This window comes from Anser brachyrhynchus (assembly GCF_964034855.1).
Source record: "Anser brachyrhynchus genome assembly, chromosome: 1".
NCBI lineage: Eukaryota > Metazoa > Chordata > Aves > Anseriformes > Anatidae > Anser > Anser brachyrhynchus.
The window spans coordinates 87,768,240-87,786,185 of record NC_137694.1 but is presented as its reverse complement, the minus strand read 5'-3'; the positions used below and the strand labels follow the sequence as shown (position 1 = coordinate 87,786,185).

The following is a 17,946-nucleotide window of genomic DNA, read 5'->3' as shown; positions in this document are numbered from 1 at the left end:
AACCTATGATATCTCTAAATATACTCCAACCCAACAAACTGTTTTAATTCAATATGCTCCACCTTTCCGTTTTACTTGAAAGACTTTAATCTAGTTCCCACTACGAACTGAACATAAAATACCCATATTCACACTTCAATATGGGGAAGAATAAAAGATGGAGCTAAGCAAAAGCCTGCAATGCACTGAACAGCATTCCTTCCTCGGGTGCTGCCTCACCGCTCCAGCCACCTTCATCAATATTGTGTCTGGTGAAACTACTGGCCTGTCACGGCTGGGAAGCTGCCTTTGTGTACATGACGTGCCACAGACTCTTCTCCCCACACACGCATGCCAGTGGCTGTCAAAGGAGGAGCGACATGGAATAAATTTCCCATTTTCCTTTTACACTTTTTGTCTTCCCTACAGGAGAGGTCCTGGGGCAGGGGTGGAGAGGTGGATGTGAGGGTTTCCAACAGGAATCTTCTTCCCTGTGTGTTTCTCTCAAGGCTCAGGGATTGGTAATTTACAGCTTAGCACAGACATGTTACAAGCCTATTTATAAACACATGCAATGAAGAAAGTTTAATGAGCTATGACCAAACTCTGCCTTATTTTTTCCCCTTGTTTTGAAATGAGCAGAGTTGCCAGGGTTAAACAAGACCAGAATTTGGCTTTGAACAATTTAATCTTTACAAGATTTCCATTTTATTTCTGTCTTTAAAAACCAACCAAGCAAGCAACCAACCTTGCCCCACAACCTGCCAATGCAGAACAGGGCCACCACAGGTCCCTCCAAGCTCAACAGGCTCATCACTTTAGGAAGGATCAGTTTCTAAGCATAGGCACAGACAGAATGAACGGGCAAGTTCTGATCTCAGCTTGACATTAATTGGCAGCAATACCAGAAGCTGTAAAAAAGGGCCTCAGATCAGATAGAGTAATGTGCTCCCTCAGTTCATTTCCCTATGAAAGCTGAATGCTTTTTTCCCATTGCAATGCTGTAGACAAGGAGACAGATTTCAAAACAAGACGGCTGACAGCAAGACAGAAAGCCAAACTATCCAAGAGACTGTGGGACTAATCCGGTGACTCAACACAACCAAACGCAGAACCGTTTTCCTAGTGAAATGAGTTGCAATGAGTTAAGGTTCCTGATTTTCAGTCAGCAAGTGTTCCGTGCTTTGCTGAACTCCTGACTTGCCCTGCTTTATTCCCTCTCTTCCCCTATGATTTATTACCCTAACTATAGTCAGTTTTGAGTGGCAAAGGTTAGGCATATTTTTAAGAGGAAAAAAAGACACGGACACCACTAGGTTCAAACGAGGGCAGAACTGTGACAAGAAGGACTGGATCTCACACCGATAGGCATCAGGAAATTCCCTGTTTGAACTTTTACTTCCCTTCTGGCCCCGTTCCTTGACAGCTATGGCTGCGAGGCCTGACCGCCACCCCTGGCCCGGGCTGCAGCGGGAAGGGCCGGATGCAGGACATGGCGCCGTGCAGCCGCACAGGCCTCTCCCCAGGCACTGGCTGCCATCACCCTTGCAGGGGAGACCCTTTCCCTCAACTCCTTCATGCACTTCTTGGGGGCAGACAGACACCTCCACCAGCAGGCAGGATGCAGGCAGGGAAATAACTCAATGCCTGGCTGGGGGCTCCACTGCTGCCTGCAGTGAGGTCCCCCAGCTGCCTGGCCTCTGCTCATGCTCAACCCCTTCTCCACAGCTGGAGATGGGGGTGCGTGGCCTCTGCCCTGGGGCGCCATCTTTGGTGGGACTGCTTCCTCTGAGGAGAATCGGGAGGGACACACATTTTTAAAATTTTACTATTTTTATATTATTTTTTATTTTATCATAATCAACCTTATTACGCTTATTTTTATTATCGTTCTTTTTAACATCCCTATTATCAGTTTTGAGGTTTTCAGCGCGGGGCGCCTCTCCCTGAGGACAAACTGATGCGACGCCGCCATGTCCTGAGGCACTCCCCACACCCTTACCAGGGCAGGGGGGCGGCTTCTCGCCCTCGCCCCGCCCCTTCACCCCTCCCCGGGCCTGCGCGCTGCAGCCAGCGGCGGGAGCACGGTGCCGGGAGCGGTGCGGCGGCCGGCGGCGGCGCGGGGTCCGCCATGAGCTTCCTCATCGACTCCGCCATCATGGTCACGTCCCAGGTACCGGGGCGGGCGGGGGCGCCGAGCCGGCCGGCCGGGACGGGCCCGGACGGGCCGACTGCGGAAGCGGCCGTTGGGACTCTGGGGGGAGTGGGTGGGGCTTGAGGGCGCGCATGCGCAGTGCTGGCCGCCGCCTCTACTTCAATATAATGTTCATATATAATTTCATATGTTAGCGTTGTCCTTGGTTATCCCCTCCTCTGTTTTAATTCGTTTATTTATTTATTTTTTAATAAGTTTGCCTCTCCTCTCTCCTCCCCAGCTGTTAAATGTGGATCGACTTTATGTGAATATCACTGTTTTACCATGCTTTGACTTACACGGGGCTTGTGCAATATATTAACTTTTCTCATCATTTTCCTTTCAACTCCTTTAAAGTCTGAAGCCCTCCTCGAACCAGCTTTGCTACCTGTTGTCAGTCGCCAAACCTCAGTCCTATTCCAGTTTTGCTCTCACAGCAAATGACCCTGATGATGCTCGCCCAGCTCTCCAGGTGTTCCTTGCTTGTAGATCACAGAATCGTCTAGGTTGGAAGAGACCTCCAAGATCACCGAGTCCAACCTCTGACCTAACACTAACAAGTCCTCCACTAAACCATATCACTAAGGGCTACATCTAAAATCTACATCTACATCGTGTTCTCCTGTGCCACTGCTGAGATCCAGTTACCTCTCATGGACGAGGAAATCACCTACATGCATCCCTAAGTTTTTGTCTTTGAAAGTGCCCTGCCTTCATGGGGAGACAGAGAGCTCTGGCCTTTCCACGTGCTCTGTCCAAATACTATCTTTGTCCCTTACACACTGACATACAACAATTTTTCTCTTTGGTTTATTCAAAGATGACATATATATTTATATAGTGAGTTCTCTTTTGGATTGGGTTCTTCTAAATCATTACACTTGTTTTCAGTCTTCTGAGGATTAGATGTGGTTACCCAAGGTCTGACAACACAGTCTCCTTTTTCTGGGTTAAGAAGGGTAGTTACAGTTCGGGCTGCATTGCATAACTTGTATTTATTTTAAGTTTGCAAAACTCTGCAAAATAGCTGTGTTGTTATGTTCATCTGTCCATCTCAGGTGTGTCCTGAAACTTAACTAAGTCCTGGAGAGTGCTCTGAGATCCCTTGAAATGCAAAGCATTATTGGCTTGTCCTGCTTCAGCTAGATTTTCTATGTGGCTTTCTACAACTCCAGATTAAAGTTTGAGCCATTCAGCACTGCCTTTTCCCAACCATAGAGATGCTTTTAACACCCTTTTCCCGCATTCTGTCGGAGCATAGCCTGATTTGGTGTTAAGACCTCTCTAGACAAGTCAAATGCACGTGCCATCTTAAGGAAGTAGGTGACTTTTTTTATAAGATTTGCTCTTCACTAGAAGATATGTAATGTGGACATTCAGATGTTTACTTTGCCTGCATTACTGTGTTTCCTGTAAAAACTATAAACTTTGATTCTGTAGATTGGAAGTGTGAAACAAGAAACAACAGTGCAAAGGTTCTGGCAGGCCAGGAACTGAGGAACTGAGAAATTGGGAATACAGAGAAAAGCTGTCTTGGCTCAATCTTCTTAAAGATGATAGGCTTTTACACCCGCTACTGTTGAATATTTAAAATCTTATTCTCTACATGGTACCGTGGCAGGGTTAATCTTTTGTAGAGCTTGTGTGTGTTGGTCCAGCTCTGTTCTTTCCATTTCTTTAATGTACAGCCAGGAGTTGAGCAGCTTCATATTCTGCAAGTTACTGGATATAAATGTCAAGTGCTTCACCTCTTTTGCAGGTGCTGTTCTTTGGATTTGGATGGCTATTCTTCATGCGCAAGCTCTTCAAGGATTATGAGGTAAGAAGGGGCCTTTCATTACAATTCTGTATCTTAAAATTACTCCCTGTTATTGCAATATCCTTAAAACTGCTTCTGGCCTTTCTCCTCTCTTTAAGCTCTCTTATCTTATTTCTAGTTGTCTTTACAGTTACTTTCTTTTTCATTTCCTCTGTACTTGTATTTAAAAGGCTCCTAGTATCTAGGGAAATGTATTTTTTTTCTGGGGTCACTGAGAGTTTCTATATCGGAAACTTAAAAAAAAAAAGTGGAAGAAGAGCCAGGGTAATAGAAGGCTTTCCCTTTTGCTTGGGTAAGCTTGCCTGATATAATTGTAGAATTTCTGAGTCAAAATCAAATTAAACTTTAACCTTGGTGGGATGTGTTTGTTGTGGCCGAATTGTTGAGGATTGGTTGGGATAACACTGTTGCATTCTCTTATCCCTAGAGAGCTATGAGAAAATATAGTCTAGGCAAGAGGTGGCTGAAGTGCAAACCACTTTCAACCCCCAGAAGTTTTTCTGATACAGATCTTTTTTTAAAATCTAAGGTAAAGAGCATGGAGCTCAATAGCAAGGGCCTATTGTTAGTCAGGTTGCTCAGGGGCATTACACACTTGATGTCCCTTCTGTGTAAGGCATCTCTGTTAAATATGGTGATAGCTTCCATTAGTATAATACTGAGCAACTTCTAGGTTTGCCCTCTGGTTTCTAACAGGCTATTATTCTTCCCATTTGGATAAAATGCAAGGTGCCTTGAAGCAAGATTTGTGTGCAATTGTACCTTGTGATTTATTTATTTTTTTACCTGAGGGATGTCAGGATGCCGTTCTATGAAGGGAAATGCCTGAAATCTCTGGCTTATTTTCTCCATTGCAGGTGCGACAATATGTTGTCCAGGTGATCTTCTCTGTGACTTTTGCCTTCTCTTGTACTATGTTTGAGCTCATCATCTTTGAGATATTGGGGGTGCTGAACAGCAGGTGAGTTTGAGAGCTGACTGAAAGGACTAGCCTGCCTAGTGTTCAGCAGCAGCTTCATGGGTAGATTAGATTTTGGTTGCAGAAATTGTGTGAGAAAATTGTCAGCAACTCAACAAAGATATTTGAACTGGAATTGTTTGTCAGAACACGAGACTAGAAGCCCTAAATTCCTGATTTTCCGCGCAGTCACTATTAGTGTGGACTAATAGTAGGGCTTTAGTCTTTGGCTTTCTCCATTTGTGAAATGAAAGAACAGTTTCTTTCATGGGAGTGTTGTGAAGCTTCAGATCATGCTGAAGAGCACATTTCAGATGTTAAGGACTATAAAAACTGTAAGCAGTTGTTTTTCTGCACTGGTCAAAACAATAAGATGTGAAGCCAATTGTGGAATGAAAACTGTACTTAGGTAATACTGCAGTCCTTGTGAATCAAAGGCACATCCTCCCTTGACATAGGGGCTGTTAAAAACTGAGGACTTCAGAAATCACCAGGAGAGAGAAGGTAGAACAGTAACACGTAGAGGTTATCTGGGATTCCTGTTCGTTGTCTCTCATCATACAAGGCTAAGAGAGCAATCAAAGGAGTTGAAAGGCGCGAAGTTCAAAACTGATAAAAGGTAATGGTAGTTTTGACTGCATGTTATTAATCTGTAGAGCTTGCAGCCAGAGAGATCACTGTGGAGAATGCTTTCATGAGTTTCAACAAAGGGCTGGAAATCAGTGTAGATGAAAATGTCTGCCTCTGAATTAGCTAGGGGAGAGGTGACATGGATCCTCTGAAGTTCTTCTTCCCTGAGGAATGAACAGGGTATGGGTGTGTATTGGGAACTGGACATGTATTGTTCTGTGAAAACTAAGTGAAAAGTCAGTTCAACCAAGATGAATCTCTTCTCGATTTGGCTAATATCTTTTGGTCAGAGGACTACTGATTGTGTGTGTGTGTGTTCTAAATTCTTTGCAATGTCTTGTATGTGAGAAAATTCACTTTGAAACGAAACATATTGAGTTATGAACATTAAGTATTTTTAATCTTTTCTATTTGAATTAGCCCTTTTTGACTCAGCCATTCATTACAAAGTTAATTATTTCTTATACTTCATTTTGATCTAATGTTCAACTAGACAAGTAGTACACCAGATGAATCATGATGCATCCAGCATTAATCACTTTAGAAAATAGAGTATTTTTGAAAATAGCTCAGTGGATTTTACTGGGTAGTTGTTAGTTTTGAAATACACATTCTTGAGCTGTGTATGGTGGAAAAAAAAACACAAAACCAACAGAATATGCTACATGCTAGGCCAGTACTATCCAATGTATGATTTAGTTGCAAGGACTTCATTGAGATGTGATTCTTTGAGAAATTTGCTGTGTTATAGTGTGCTGATCTGTATTTTGGCTTTGTTTTAGCTCTCGATATTTTCACTGGAAGCTGAACCTGTGTGTCATTTTGCTCATCCTAGTCTTCATGGTACCCTTCTACATCGGTTACTTTGTTGTGAGCAATATCAGATTATGTGAGTACTTGGTTTATGCAGTGGGGCTGCTAATTTGAGACCATGTATTCAAATGAGACTCTTTCTTTTCGAGAGAGAGATGTGTTGGTTGCTATTCCTGTGTTTCCATCCTTCCCCTAACTTTGTCCTGGCTAGTTAACTTCTGTCTGGAACTCAGTGCCTGAGCATTGACTGTTTATTGAATAGTTAGGGGATACTTTACCTGACCCCAACACACGTAGCTTTTCTTTCTGGGTTTTGACAAAGATTGGTGCTTGGGAGTAATGTTACTGGAATTAGTTCCTTGACAATTTTAAGCTTGCAGCCAAGCCCTGGAGACCTCGGCAAGCCTGTGTTGTTCTGTTAAGGGGTGAAAGAAATAAGGCAGCAAAGCTCAATACATTACCCTTGATTTTTTTTTTCTTACTGCTGTCTGGTTGAGGCCTCTTCCATGTGCTAATGCGCATTTAACCTTGAGCTATTGATATTCGTCACGCTCAGGTATATAGGTTGGGAGTATTGGCATTAAGGTGAAGTTTCCAAGTTTCATGTTCAGTGTCACACAAGACAGATGCAGCTAAGTGGTTCCCTGTTCACAGTGCAGCCATCTTTGTGCATCCTTAGGGAAATGCCAAAGTGTTGTGTCGCTGTGTTAGCTCTTACAAAAGGTGGTGGTGTCTCCAGCAGGAGTTTGGCAGGAAGCGCATACTGTTAGCTCTCAGTCTGTCAGGTGGCACCTGTTTTGGCCACCTGTGTTCAAAGCAGCCTTTGGACTAATGTTTAGTGATTTTGCAAGCTTGAAAAAGCCTTAAAAGAAGAACTTCTTTAAAGCGCTGTTTTTGTTTTTTCCTTTCCATTAGTGCACAGACAGAAACTACTTTTTGCGTGCATTCTGTGGTTGACATTCATGTATTTCTTCTGGAAGCTGGGGGATCCATTTCCCATTCTCAGCCCGAAACATGGTGAGTTTCATATTCTTGTTCATCCCTTTCCTCCTGAAAACAGTCTGCTAATCAGACCTTTATCTTGGAGCTTTAATTGTGTTGTCTTAGCTCTACATTTGGGACTGTAGAAAGTAGTTCTTGCAACTCGGTCTGATTTGAAATATGGAATCTAAAGGTTGTCAGACAGAAATAGTTGGATATACCTGAATTATTTGCATAAGTTTTCTTCCAGTACCACGGGAAAACTTTAGGGAAGTGAACGAGTCCTAACGGCCTAAGGTGTGCAGGAACACTGTACTTTTTGAGCAGTTTCCTTCATCTCCACAAAATGTATGACGTTTTATGGTTACAAGTTGATCGCAGTTTTTCTTCACTTGTTTTTTTTTTTTTTTTTCTTGTGGAGACTAATGTACTCTAAGAATAGAATTGACAAGCAATCCTTCATCTGATTGTTGTCAGTCTGATTATCTTTTTTTCTTTGTGACTGAAATCAGATCAATTTAGCATAGGTGGCTGACAGGCCAGTCGACGAAATATGGCCGAGTTCCAAACACCAGAGCTATTTAGACTGTAGCTAGCAACGTGTCTGGCAGGGCATATTAGCTTTGGTACAGCTTCGTACACCACCTGAGTCCAAAGACAGCACAATTGCATGGTACTAGAATGTGAGTTGATAAGTCCTGCTGGATACCGGAGCTATTTATATGCAGAATTAGCTTGGGTATCTCTGCATTGCGCTCATGGAACCAAGAATATTTATAGTGTGAAGATACTGTGTGGACCTGGAATAGTTGGGGTCCGACAGATCTTGTTAGCATGTGCATAACTGAATCTTTTGAGCACCTGGGTGTGCCTTACAAGACTGTAGAAAGGACTAGTTGTTACCTGGATTTCCTGTGTAACTTATCCTGCCATTATCCCCAGTGCCGGAGAATTGTTTCTATGTTTTTCTCAACAGGAGAGATTCACACAGTTTCACTCAAATTGGTTAACATGTCTGTCAGCATAGATATCCATCAGCTTAATCTCTCTGTTCTTTGTGAGGCTACTTTATTTGGTACTCATTTATAAGATTAAAAATTGAAGGATACCAATTGCTGTAGGGTCTGCTCACCCTTTCCTCTGTGATCCTAAAAGGTACCTAAGAGAAAGTGTGTATCTGTGTTTTGTAATTGTGTCATTTGCCAATGAAGTACAGTAGCTTGTAAATAGCACAGATCACTCTGCACAGCGTTTCATTGCCAAGAAAAAAGTGTATCTACTTCAACTGCAGAAGGAGCTTGAGTTGGCAGAATATAATAACCCAATGGGAGTTTAGCCATAGGGTTTAGGTAATCCCAATTCAGACTGCTGAAAAGGTTCTGTGGAATTGAGTAACGACTGCAGATTTCCATAACTGGTAGTGTTTCTCTTGTTTCTGTTTTTTATCTTCTGCTTTACAAGGTTGTACCTCCACTTAACAGCTATACAGTGCCTTATCCTACCAGGTGTAGGCAGAAGCTAACAGGAAAGGATTCTAAACTTTTTTCCTGCAATACTGCTGGGGTGCTGCTGTCCTACGTGTACTGACAAGGCTATGGCAGGGCTTTGTCCTGATTCAGATGTGTAGGATCCTGTCGTGGAAGCCCTTTAAAGTACATGCACTGGCTTCCTGAGTTGGAATTGCTTTACCTGGGGATGGTGTTGGCACTGTGCTGCAGCTGGGAAATGCACCAGGCACCAGGGCTCTCTGTCGGCAGCAGTATGACTTTGTAGACTTGAGTTTTGGAGCGCAATGTAGAGAGAAGGTTATTCTTTACTTGGATTACGTACTGGTGTAAGACTCCTATCTTCATCCGAGTTTATAAAGCATGTGTTTTATGTGACCTGATCACAAGAGCAGGGATGCTGTGAGTGTTACGGGGGAGCATTGCTTTAGCTGGTGGAATGTCATATCATTTTGAAGGCACCTCTGTTTTAACTGCTGCTATCTGACAGTGTGTGGGGCAAAAGGCCAGTATGTTGTAGCACATTCTGTAGCTGGTGTAAATCTCTGTGCAGCTGCACATGACTGGGTGTCTCGGTCTCCCTTTGTCAAGTCCTTTTGCTGTGTTTTCATCATTTATTCCCCTTCTCTGAAGCATGAAATGTGGCTTGGCGCTTGGCCATCTCAGCTTTGCAACCATGTAAGCTCCAAATGTGCTGTGTGTAGCAGCTACTCTATAAGTAGCTCTCTAAAACGTGAGTGATGCTTAATAGCACATGGCAGTGTGTCCTGAGAAGACGAGTGGAGGTCTGTGTAGGCTGGGAAGAATAAAAGCGATCTCAGTGCTTGCTGCTGGTTGCAGCACAGGCTTGACATTCATGCTGTTAATGAATATATGTTTTAAAGTTCACCTCATGCTCAGATAGAATGCCTGCTTTGTGGTCACCTCTACTGACTTACAAGCAGGAGTTACAGCAGATACGGAGAGGATGTCTGATGGTTGGCAGGATAGGGCTTCCTTGCTATGGTCCAGAGAGTTTTTTTTGGGCCAGTTTGCCAGGAGCAACTCATTTGGTAACTCTAATCCTGCTTTTTGCAGAAGTGGCTTTGCTGAAGATGCCTGCTTTATAGTGTCTGGCAGGTGATCTGTCTTCCCACCTCAACAAAGTCCAATCACTAGCATTTTAATAATTTAGGACCACAGCATTGACCATTAGTCCCCTTCAGATCTCTCTGAAGCTTTTTCATAGCCTGAGTTTCCCGTCCCTGTTTTTAAGCATGGTAGAAAGTCTCCATCAGAAAAGTCACCTCTTTGTTTTCATACTCGCTGTCTATACTTCATATTACCTCTGGTCATTGCACTGTGAAGGTAGCTGGTTTCATTAGACAGCTCTGTATGTGTATGGTTTCATGAAGGCACCAACTGTGGAGCAGAATGAAGAGAGCAACTGGTTACTGATGTTGTGTTTCTCATCTCGCAGGAATTCTGTCTATAGAACAGCTCATCAGCCGCGTGGGTGTGATTGGGGTGACTCTCATGGCTTTGCTGTCAGGATTTGGTGCTGTCAACTGTCCATACACTTACATGTCCTACTTTCTCAGGTAATTGCAGCCTTGTGAAATGCTTTGTCCACCTTTTGAGATTATTCTTCTGCTTTTCCTGTTGGATTGACTGAAGTGTTTTGTTTTGTTGCCTTTTTCCCGTCCTTAAGGGTTTTGTGACAATTCTTTGTTTTCTGTGCTCTAAGTATGCTGACTCTAGCTATTGCCATTTTCCATCACTGGACTGTGTTCTATTCATACAAGTTTCTCTCTTCCGTGTTCCATGAGCATGTTTCCCCTGAAATGGGATAGCAGGCCTAACTGGGTGTCTCCATTTTGCAGGAATGTGACAGATGCAGATATTCTTGCTTTGGAGCGACGACTCCTTCAGACTATGGACATGATTGTTAGCAAGAAAAAAAGGTGAGAAGTCAGCAGTAGCATGAAGTGATTCATTTCAGGGGTTTGCAGTCAGTATGGTGTAAGATAATCTTCAAATTACCAAAATTTTTGGTCTTGTCAGGGCTAGATGTTCCAGTGAATCAGGTGGCTGAATGAGGTGGGAGCTGTGTGGTTCATTTTGGCCTGACATGCAACTTTGTTTTTTTCCCAGTCCTGTGCTCTAATAGCACCCTTTCTTACCACAGTGGCACAGATTAGGCTTCCCAGACAAGTTCTAACTCTCTGATGGCAACTTGACTAGTCTAAGATGTGTACTTTTCTCTCCTGATGAATAAGTGACCCTAAATCCACCACAGTCAGTCTCTCGTACTGGCAGTTTTGGTACAGCAATTAGTTCACACATATTGAAGTTTCCAGGTCAAAGCTGAAGCACGCTAGTGAGCTGGTGTGGACACAGCTATGTAAACCTTGCCATTTGCAAAAATATTAGTTAAGTTTAGTAGATTCGCAAAATGTTGCTAATGTGAATGTAGTGTAGTGCACAGGCATGCTGCCAGAACTCTGCTTTTGTTGATCTAACTTATTCCCTGTACCCCAAGTGAAAAAGCTACTTTCAGAAATAGTGTACTTGCATTTACACTAAAAGAATTTTTGTGTGCTGTAACAAATAGCATATTTTGTGCCTTACCAGTTATACGGAATAAATACAATTATCCACGTCACTTCGAAGGTTTGTATTTCTGACACTGAATTCTCACGGCAACCCCCAAATCTTTACTTTTGGTGCACTGATGTTTTAATGGAACCTTTTAACGTATTACAAGCGTATTACAAGGTAGCATAACCTTGCTGAATTAGTCACCAGCATGCATATGTGCTGATCAGTATTAGCATATGAAAGTGTAGTCAAAGCATATCTTCTTTCTTCCCTTTTGGAAATGTTAAGTGCTGAACAAATGTTAACTCAGTATGTGTGGCGATGTGTGAGACAGTAAGTAGAGAGAGAATTTATTTAAATGGAGAGGTTTAATTGATTGATATAATTGACTGGGAGCATAATAACGTACTGGCACTAGAGCTGAAAGATTTCTGGGTAGTGCTGCTTCCAACTGCTCTTTTGTACAGCGTTTTTGGACCTCTGATATGGGGGAGGGTCACGTTGGGTTAAAAGTAAGGTTGTCTGGGACTAGCATTTTCTGGAGATAGTTGTTGAAAGTTGTTTTCACTAATCCTTTTTGTGCAGGAATTATTGTTTTGTCCTTCCTGAGTGTACTCCATTGAAGCATTATGAAAACTTACCTCTAAGCTTGGAGGTTCTTTATGCTCATCCTTGCAGACTTTGCATAATTCAGGCTCAAGTTCAAAACGCCTAAGTTATGTGACACCGTTGCTTTATGTTACCTCATACCAGAGTCAAATCAGAGCACCTGAAATGGATGTATCACATGTATCATACTTCACCTTGACTTAGATGCAGTTTTGCTGCAATGCTGTTGTTCATTTGGGATGGAAAGGGGGAGTCACGTACTGGGAAGATAACAAGGATTAAAAATGCAGTTCTTGCTTATATTTTGCAGCTACTGCGAGGAATTAGATTATTTTAGATCTCTGTTATTTGCAGTCTATGGGCATATGTGCTGTGAGGAGTGCCTCTTGGGTGTTTCTTCTGTGTGTGAAGAAGTGATTTATTATTATTTTTTATTACACTGCTTATCAACAACCTTGAAGAGGGCTTGGTGCCAAGCTTAGCGATGCTGGCTGCAGCTACAAAAAAGGGCCAAAACACTGTCAAACTGGATCGCCTTGACAATCCTATGAATAGTTTTCAGTTGGGGAGTAGATGGATAGCTGGCTCATAAATCTCAGTGGAGAGAAACATGAGGTAACGAGGCCAGAAGCTAGCACTTTTTTTAGGAATTATGCTGCAGTGCACATGAGAGTGTGAGGGACAATATGCAGCTGCTGCTGTAGTATTGGATGAGTTTTAGAAGTCATGTTCAGTTCACCGTGAGCATCCAGTGGTTCAGTCCAATAATGGATTTATGTGTTTCTACTTCATAAGAGCTTGTCATGCAGCCTAGTAGTGAGTGACAGCATATCAGAGAGTGCTGCTGCAAACCGCCCAGTGCTCACACTTCTGTGGAGGAGGCGGAACATGATAGAGGTGTCCAAGGGGAGAGAGGGGCATTTTTCCAATGAGAAGAGGGGAATTTTTCCAGTTCCTAAATTTGAGATAGCACAGTCATGTGTTTGAAGAAAGTGGCTAATCACATGACTGAGAAAGCCATTTGAATATTTATTTTTAATTGGATGTAAATCTCTTTAAGCGTTGAAGCAGAATTCTGAATAGAAGTCTTAGGAAGTGTCTCATTGAATCTTGCTTGATTAGATCTGGGCTCTATTCCAGAGCTAATCAAGATAATGTTATGAAGCAAGATTGGTGCTTAGGGAAATAAAAAGGGGGCATCTGTTTGCAGTGAATTTAGTTTAACAGTGTCTTCTGAGGAACTGTTTTTTTCGGTTGTTGATGATTTTTTTTTCTCTTTTTCTTTTCTATAAAAAGACTTTATTCCTAAAGACTTGTGTTTTCTGTTCTTGCAGGATAGCAGTGGCTCACAGGACAATGTTCCAGAGAGGAGAAGTGCACAACAAACCCACTGGCTTCTGGGGAATGATAAAAAGTGTTACAACATCTGTTGCAGGCAGTGAAAGTATCCTTCATCTGCATGCTGGGAGGCGGCTCCAAGTCTTCATTTCTTTTGAAAGGAAGAGCCTTAGATAGGCAGGTTATGAAGCACTTGTTTCAACACTTTCTAAAGGCAGAGTGAAAGGTTCCATGGCTCCTGGGAAGTTTGATCTCTAGCAATGCATTGTCTCACCTTTTGCCCAGGGGTTGAACACACAGTTTTACTGAGATACTTTGGAGTTGTATGCTGCTGCCCGACCATATAAATGTGCTGTTACATCACCACAGTCGAGGTGTACAGCAGGTTGCAGGACATATGTATGCACTTGCTGTGTCACATTGCAGATGTCTACCCTGTCACAACACTGGAGTGGAGGCAGTTTTCTATTCTGATGTATCCTTGGCTCACACGACTTACCTGCATGCATATTTTTTTCATAACTTGAAATATAGTCTTCCAGGGTGGAGGATCTGTGGCGTACTTGGGCAAAACAACAGCACTGTCTCAGGCGCAGGAATAATTTACCTAGCCCATAGCTGGCTTTTTGGCTGTGTTGGCAAGTTGGCAAGCCATGAGCAGTTTGACAAAAAGGTGGATAGGAGCAGGTGAACAGAAGTTGTCCTGCCTATATGAAAGGGATAGAAGGAATTTATGGACATTTACGATTCTCTGTATTTCTCTAACTTGCTTTTGCCTACCAAGAATTTCTGCCAGACCATTTCAAGTACTCAGTTTGCGTATTTAAGGCCAAGGAGTCCTCTTCCTCTCCTTTTCCACTGGCTGTTAAAATCAAAATTTGCAATTTTACTAGACTTTTCATAATAATCACTGATTTCCTGGGGCAGTTACTCAGTGGTTTTGGTTTTGAAGATGATGGGAGAGTGACTTATAATGTACTCTGATGACAAGGGATACTGATCACTTTGGAGAAGTGGTCTTAGAGAGCTATGGTTCTGCACTGTGTTCCCTAGGCAGAGGAATAAAGAGCTTGTTGTGTAACTGCCTAACTGCTGTCTGTTACCTGCCTTCTTAAAATGGAGTACTGTGCAAGATAGGTATCCTTGAGATTTCTTTGGGTGCATTAGGACCCTTGGTGCAAGGAGCACTAAGACTGAATAAGAAAACTGATCTGGATCAAAAAGGTAGTCAAACCATTAGATGTGGATCTTGGGGTGAAGGCAGGGAATGTTTTCTTTTTAATTAAGAATTTGTGATGTATTCTAGCCTTGACTATGCTGGTTTGCCAGATCTGTCCCTTATCCAGCAAGAAGTGGATGCCCTAGAAGAGCTGAGTCAGCAGCTTTTTCTGGAAACTGCTGACCTGCATGCAACAAAGGTACAAACCAAAGTAACTGCCCAGAAGGGCGCTGAGGGCCAGAGTGGCTTCAAAGAGAACGTATGTTACAAGAAATTGAAACCTGTTTAGCAGGTGAATGTTGAAGTGTGATGCAGTGGAGTGAGAATCTGTTTCTTTAGTTTGGGGTCTAGATGGCAGTTTATTTCCAGTTTTGATATACACTGGAGCATGCCCCTTGTTTCTAAAGTCATTCAGAAACCTTTGAATTAAGGGGTGTAGAAGGATAAAGCTGTAGTTGCCACTGTTGGTGCACCATTAAAATGTATGTTTTTATGTTGTGGGTGATAGTGGTAATGATATTTTTGTTTGTGTTCTGTTTCCCCCTCCTCCCTTTTGTATCTCCAGGAGAGAATAGAGTACTCCAAAACTTTCCAGGGAAAATATTTTAATTTTCTGGGGTACTTTTTCTCCATCTACTGCGTCTGGAAAATCTTCATGGTATGTAAATGATTTATTGTGTTTTATGTGGACATATGCAAGTGTCTCCCCCTACATATAGATTATGCTATATGTGCACTGCATTGAGTAAGGCTTTAGTCTCCTTAAAATCTTGCTTCTGGAAATTCTGAAAGAAAATAACACTTTTTTTTTTTTTTTTGAATAAAGCTCTGCATCTGTCTTGTTGGAGAACCTTAGACAAGTATTTCTTAGGTGTGTGTAGTTTTGCACCTTCTTAGACTACTCAGCTGCTCCTCCCCTCCTTAGTGATGCAAAGCAAGAGTCTCACAGGTAGCAATGAGGTGCGCTTTTTATGTACTTGTTTGAATCTAAATCCATCTCTGTCTTGCAGGCAACTATCAATATTGTCTTTGACCGTGTGGGGAAGACAGATCCAGTCACAAGAGGAATTGAGATCACTGTAAATTATTTGGGAATCCAATTTGATGTGAGAATTTATTAATCCTTACACCCCTTTCAGTAATTCCTACCTTAAGTAAACAAAATCATACTACTAATAACGTAGGAGTCATAGAGCCCTGAGAATGCATCTTTGACTTCCGACTTATTGAAGAGGAAAGGAAAATGCACCGTGAACTTTGTTTTTAAACTGATATTATGCTGGGAAGGTAATGTGATCTTGCCAGAGAGGCAGTGATGTGCTTGCTTGTTTTGGGCAAATAGAAACATGCTAGTTGTCTTGCTTAGATGAATACATTTATCTGCAGAGTAATTACATTTGCCTGTACACGTAGATGTTCTGTAATTTGCACTTTTTAAATCTATCGCTATAAGTACAGGGTTCTTTGTGATTTGTGTAAGCTATATCTGTATTTCTTGTGTGTTAAAAGTAATCAATTACTGTTATAATTGTGAAAATGTCCGTTATGTAAACTTGTCTGCCATGGATATCGGTACAATTAGAACACAAAAAGATCCCGAAGAATTGGCAGCTATACAATGTGGTGTTAGAGACTTAACTGTATTTTTGTCGTTGATACAGGTGAAATTCTGGTCTCAACACATTTCCTTTATTCTCGTTGGAATAATCATTGTCACCTCTATCAGAGGGTTGTTAATTACACTCACAAAGGTAGGTTTGGCCAAGACTCTCTTATCTGTTTTTTGGTGAGGAAAGCTGTTATTGGGACTTTAACTTTAGACAGAGCATATACTGTGTAGACATTCAGTACACATTTATGTTTTTAATATCTGAATATAAATCCATGCAGAGGGAGGAAGGGAGGAAAAACATCTCCTGCACTGTATTTCTCCACTCAGTTTTTATTGTTGTTCTCAGGAAGAAATGTAGATGTTCAATGTGATGTTAAATGTAAGCATGGGTTCAAAATGATGCTATAGCCAAGGTTTATTAGTAAAGTTGATGAGATGGTGATTAAAAGGATTTCGGTTGCCTAATTTGAATTGCTAGTTCTTTTTTGTCAGGCGAGGAAGGCATTAACTCAAGAGACGTGTGACTAATCATGTTGGCCTGACTTTTGGTGCCTAAGCTTAAATATATATCTTTATATGACTTCTGTCATGTGGTGCCTGCCACTGGCTTAGGAGATTCATGTTTGAGAATGCAGGTTTCTGAAAGTAGGTACAGGCACCTCTCCAAAAAACACGCCTATTTCTTTTTTTTTTTTTTTTAAAAAAAAAACAAACAAACTACTGAATGGCATGCTGCTTTCATGATACCCTAAGGCATCATTGTTGAATTACTTATTTCCAGTACTTTCTTTTCTTTCTAGTTCTTCTATGCCATTTCTAGCAGCAAGTCCTCCAATGTTATTGTACTGCTTTTAGCACAGATCATGGTGAGTATTCAGAACCATACATATATCACCTGTATACATTTATGTGTCTGTACACATTTGTGTGCATACATACGGAGATAATAAAGTCTTCGTGTGCTGACCTATCTTAGCCACATAGCCAGTTGTGAAACAATTGCTACTGTATCTTTTTTAATTTACAGGGTATGTATTTTGTATCATCAGTGCTCCTGATTCGGATGAGTATGCCTCTAGAGTATCGCACTATTATAACGGAAGTCCTGGGAGAGCTCCAGTTCAACTTCTATCATCGTTGGTTTGATGTGATATTCCTAGTTAGTGCACTATCCAGTATCCTCTTTCTCTACTTAGCACACAAACAAGCTCCAGAAAAGCATATGGCCCTTTAAGTAAGGACTGCAGTCACTCACTGCTCTTTTGTCCTTTCTGCTGGACTGCTGCAACTCCTGTGGACTGCAAAACTTGAAGAGAGCCAAGAGAGTCTGTGCATTCCAGCAGTGTAACTGGCTCTTTGAACATCCACGTCTTCAATCAAGCCCTGTGGCGCATTTTGTTTAGGTGCCACAGCCTGAAGGAAAGGGAACGCACAACTGAATGTGAGATAATTCATTGCCAAGGAATAAGGGGGATCCATGGTACAATGGTATCTAGGGAGAGCAGAAATTACATAGTAGGCTCTCTGATATAAGACCTCTTGGTTTTAGAAGAACATCTTCATAGAAGGCACCAAGGAAATGTGATTTTTCTTTTTGAAAAGCAACTCATAATTGGGATTCAGAGGATGATAATTCCTGAACTGGTTGTGGGTGTCTGTGGAATTAAATAAGCCTTTGTAATATCTCATGCAAGCATCAGAGTTGTTTT

At 42.0% G+C, this 17,946-nt stretch overlaps 1 protein-coding gene across 1 annotated transcript; it reads left to right on the top strand.

The window, feature by feature from the left end:
- Positions 1 to 888: 888 nt before the first annotated feature.
- On the top strand, positions 889 to 17,925 carry GPR89B (G protein-coupled receptor 89B). Its single transcript, XM_080571618.1, has 14 exons — positions 889 to 2,152; positions 3,933 to 3,992; positions 4,850 to 4,953; positions 6,363 to 6,469; positions 7,309 to 7,410; positions 10,339 to 10,459; positions 10,742 to 10,822; positions 13,403 to 13,512; positions 14,736 to 14,824; positions 15,191 to 15,283; positions 15,636 to 15,731; positions 16,287 to 16,376; positions 17,038 to 17,103; positions 17,265 to 17,925. The coding sequence occupies exons 1-14, from the start codon at positions 1,940 to 1,942 to the stop codon at positions 17,469 to 17,471; spliced, it is 1,539 nt and encodes a 512-aa protein (XP_080427744.1). The 5' UTR covers positions 889 to 1,939; the 3' UTR covers positions 17,472 to 17,925.
- The last annotated feature ends 21 nt before the right edge of the window (positions 17,926 to 17,946 follow it).